Source organism: Martes martes (genome assembly GCF_963455335.1).
Source record: "Martes martes genome assembly, chromosome: 7".
Lineage (NCBI taxonomy): Eukaryota > Metazoa > Chordata > Mammalia > Carnivora > Mustelidae > Martes > Martes martes.
The window spans coordinates 83,637,852-83,640,100 of record NC_137894.1 but is presented as its reverse complement, the minus strand read 5'-3'; the positions used below and the strand labels follow the sequence as shown (position 1 = coordinate 83,640,100).

The window sequence follows — 2,249 nt, the reverse complement described above, 5'->3', positions numbered from 1 at the left end:
TCAACAGCCAGGCCGCAACGGCATCTGCAGCAGCAGTACCTGCCGACTTTCTGAGGGGTGGCACTTATTTATGTGCCGGGTCAGCCCCGGGGAGCTAAAAAAAGTGGACGGGCAGTGCTTGCATGAGAAAATTTGCTGAGCACTCCCGTCGGATTCTCTGCCTGGGCTCGGTGCTTCAGGGGGGGGCCCGGCCAGAGCAGGCAGGAGCAGCTCCTCGCGGACCGCGTGCCACAGCCGGTGTTTGTCCCTGATGTCTGCGGATGGGAAGTGCGCCCCGCACAGTGGGCAAGCGAAGGCGAGTGGGGCACAGTGTTCGGAGCCAAAGCCCGGGGCAAGCGCACGAGCGGAGCCTGCCTCGTGAGTGCCTAGGTGCTTGCGCAGATAGGCTTGGCGACGGAACTTTTTGTGGCAATATGGACACATGAAGATCTCGGGTCCCCCAACACCGCTGGCACTACCTGGCCCAGGCATCCGGCGCCCCAACACCCCCTCCGTATAGGGGACCTGAGGCAGCGGTGGCTCAGGGTGGGACAGCACCGGGAGGCCCTGGTGTGGGGCGCTGTCCTGGTGCTGCTCCGCCCTGGAGCTGTCCCTCGCCTGCAGGTGCTGATCGGCCCCTTGCTCTGCCCGGCTGTTCTCTTTCCCCTCCGCCAAGAAAGATGCAACAGCCCCAGAGTTTGGGGAGGTCGAGGAAGACGAAGGAGGCGGCTTCCCGTCGGCTGAAGACACTGTGGCGGCATTTGCCGCTGCGGGACGCGGTTTGTGCCAGCGGCGATGGGAGGCGAGGTTCGCAGGGCAGCTGAAGACCTTGTCGCACTCAGGGCAGCGGTACTCGACGCGTACGATGCGGGAGCAGCGGTGCTGAGCCAGAGCGAAAGGGTCCGCGTACTGCTCCTTGCATAGCTGGCAGATAAACTCCCCCAGTGGAGTGCGGCTGCCCCCCAGACCCCGGGATGGTGCTCCGGGCTCCTCCTCCTTGATCTTCAAGCCCAGGACAGGGGATGTGGTCACTTCATCGGTGAAGTTCAACTTCCTCATTGCCTTTGGCTTCTTGACTCCAGCGGCCGCAGGTCCAGACGTGCAGCCCGGAGGTGCCTTGGCACGGCGCTCATTGCCAGCGGCCCGCTTCAGGCCGTGCAGGGTGGCCAAGAGGGGCGCAGGGTCTGGGTGGAACTCTGGCTCTGGGAACGGTGCCCGGAGCGGCAGCAGGAACTGCTCCCCCGAGGTCGGTGCAGCTGCTGGCGCCGCCGAGCAGGAGAAAGCAGCCACCGCGGCGGCACCCCCAGGAAAGGACTCTGCAGAGACGGGTGAGCTGAGGCAGCGCTCCAGGAATGCCCGGCGCAGTTCCGCGCCCGCCGGCTTCGTGGGGCTGGGGCTCGGCCCGGGACCCTCCCTACCATCCGCCCTCCACTCCGCAGCACCTTCCTGCCTGCCCTCCCCCGGGCTCACCCTAGCGGCCCGACAGGACGACCCCGACAGTTCACGGGCCGCCGCTGTCTCCTCCAAGGTGGGGGGCGCCACCTGCTCCGTACTGGGCTGGGGGGCATTGGAAGCCTCCTCGGGGAAGGGCGGCGCCCCCTGGGGCCCCAGCCTGGGGAAGCCCCGCTCAGCTAGGCGCACTCGATATGAGCCGCCTGTCCGTTTAGTTCGCTTTACCAGGAAGCCCCTCGGCATGGTGGAGTCAGGAGTGCTCAGGGGGCAAAGAGTAAAGGGGGCGCCGCGGGGGCTGAAAGCTGGCGAGCACCGCAGCTACCCCAGCTTCGCCAGAACCGTCATGCGTGGGCTGCCTTTATAGCTGAGACTCTGGCCCGGGGACCACCGGTCGCCTTCAGGCAGGACCAGCCAATCAGGAGTGGGAGCGGGCGCCAGGGGCGGGGTTTTCGCCTGGCTGGGCTAGCAGGGGTCCGAGAGGCTGGCTGCGGCCGGCACCCCCACCCCACCTCGCAGCGGCCTGCCCCAGCAACTGGCTTAGAGGCTGCCCAGGCCGCCTCCCCCGCCGCCGCCCACCGGAGAGACGAAGATACAAAAAGGTAAGATTCCAGAGTGTGATTAAGCTCGGCACTCACCGCCACAGCTGCCTCCAGGGAGGGACTGTCCAGAGAACCAGGCGGAGAGGCAACCGATGGGCGCCCTCCTTGCGGACCGGGACCCTGCTGCCCAGACGCAAGGGACTCCGATGGAAGCCGAGAGGGAGGAAGTCGAGAGGAAGGGGCCGCGGGCGGCGCGTGCCAGGAGGCAACCGGGTGGAT

The 2,249-nt window shown here is 66.9% G+C and overlaps 1 protein-coding gene across 1 annotated transcript; it reads right to left on the bottom strand.

The window, feature by feature from the left end:
• INSM2 (INSM transcriptional repressor 2) lies at positions 1–1,674 on the bottom strand (the record flags this gene model as incomplete). The annotated part of the gene is made up of 1 exon (XM_080808883.1): positions 1–1,674. One exon carries the CDS (start codon positions 1,672–1,674, stop codon positions 1–3), a length of 1,674 nt encoding a protein of 557 aa, XP_080665009.1.
• Between the last annotated feature and the right edge of the window lie 575 nt (positions 1,675–2,249).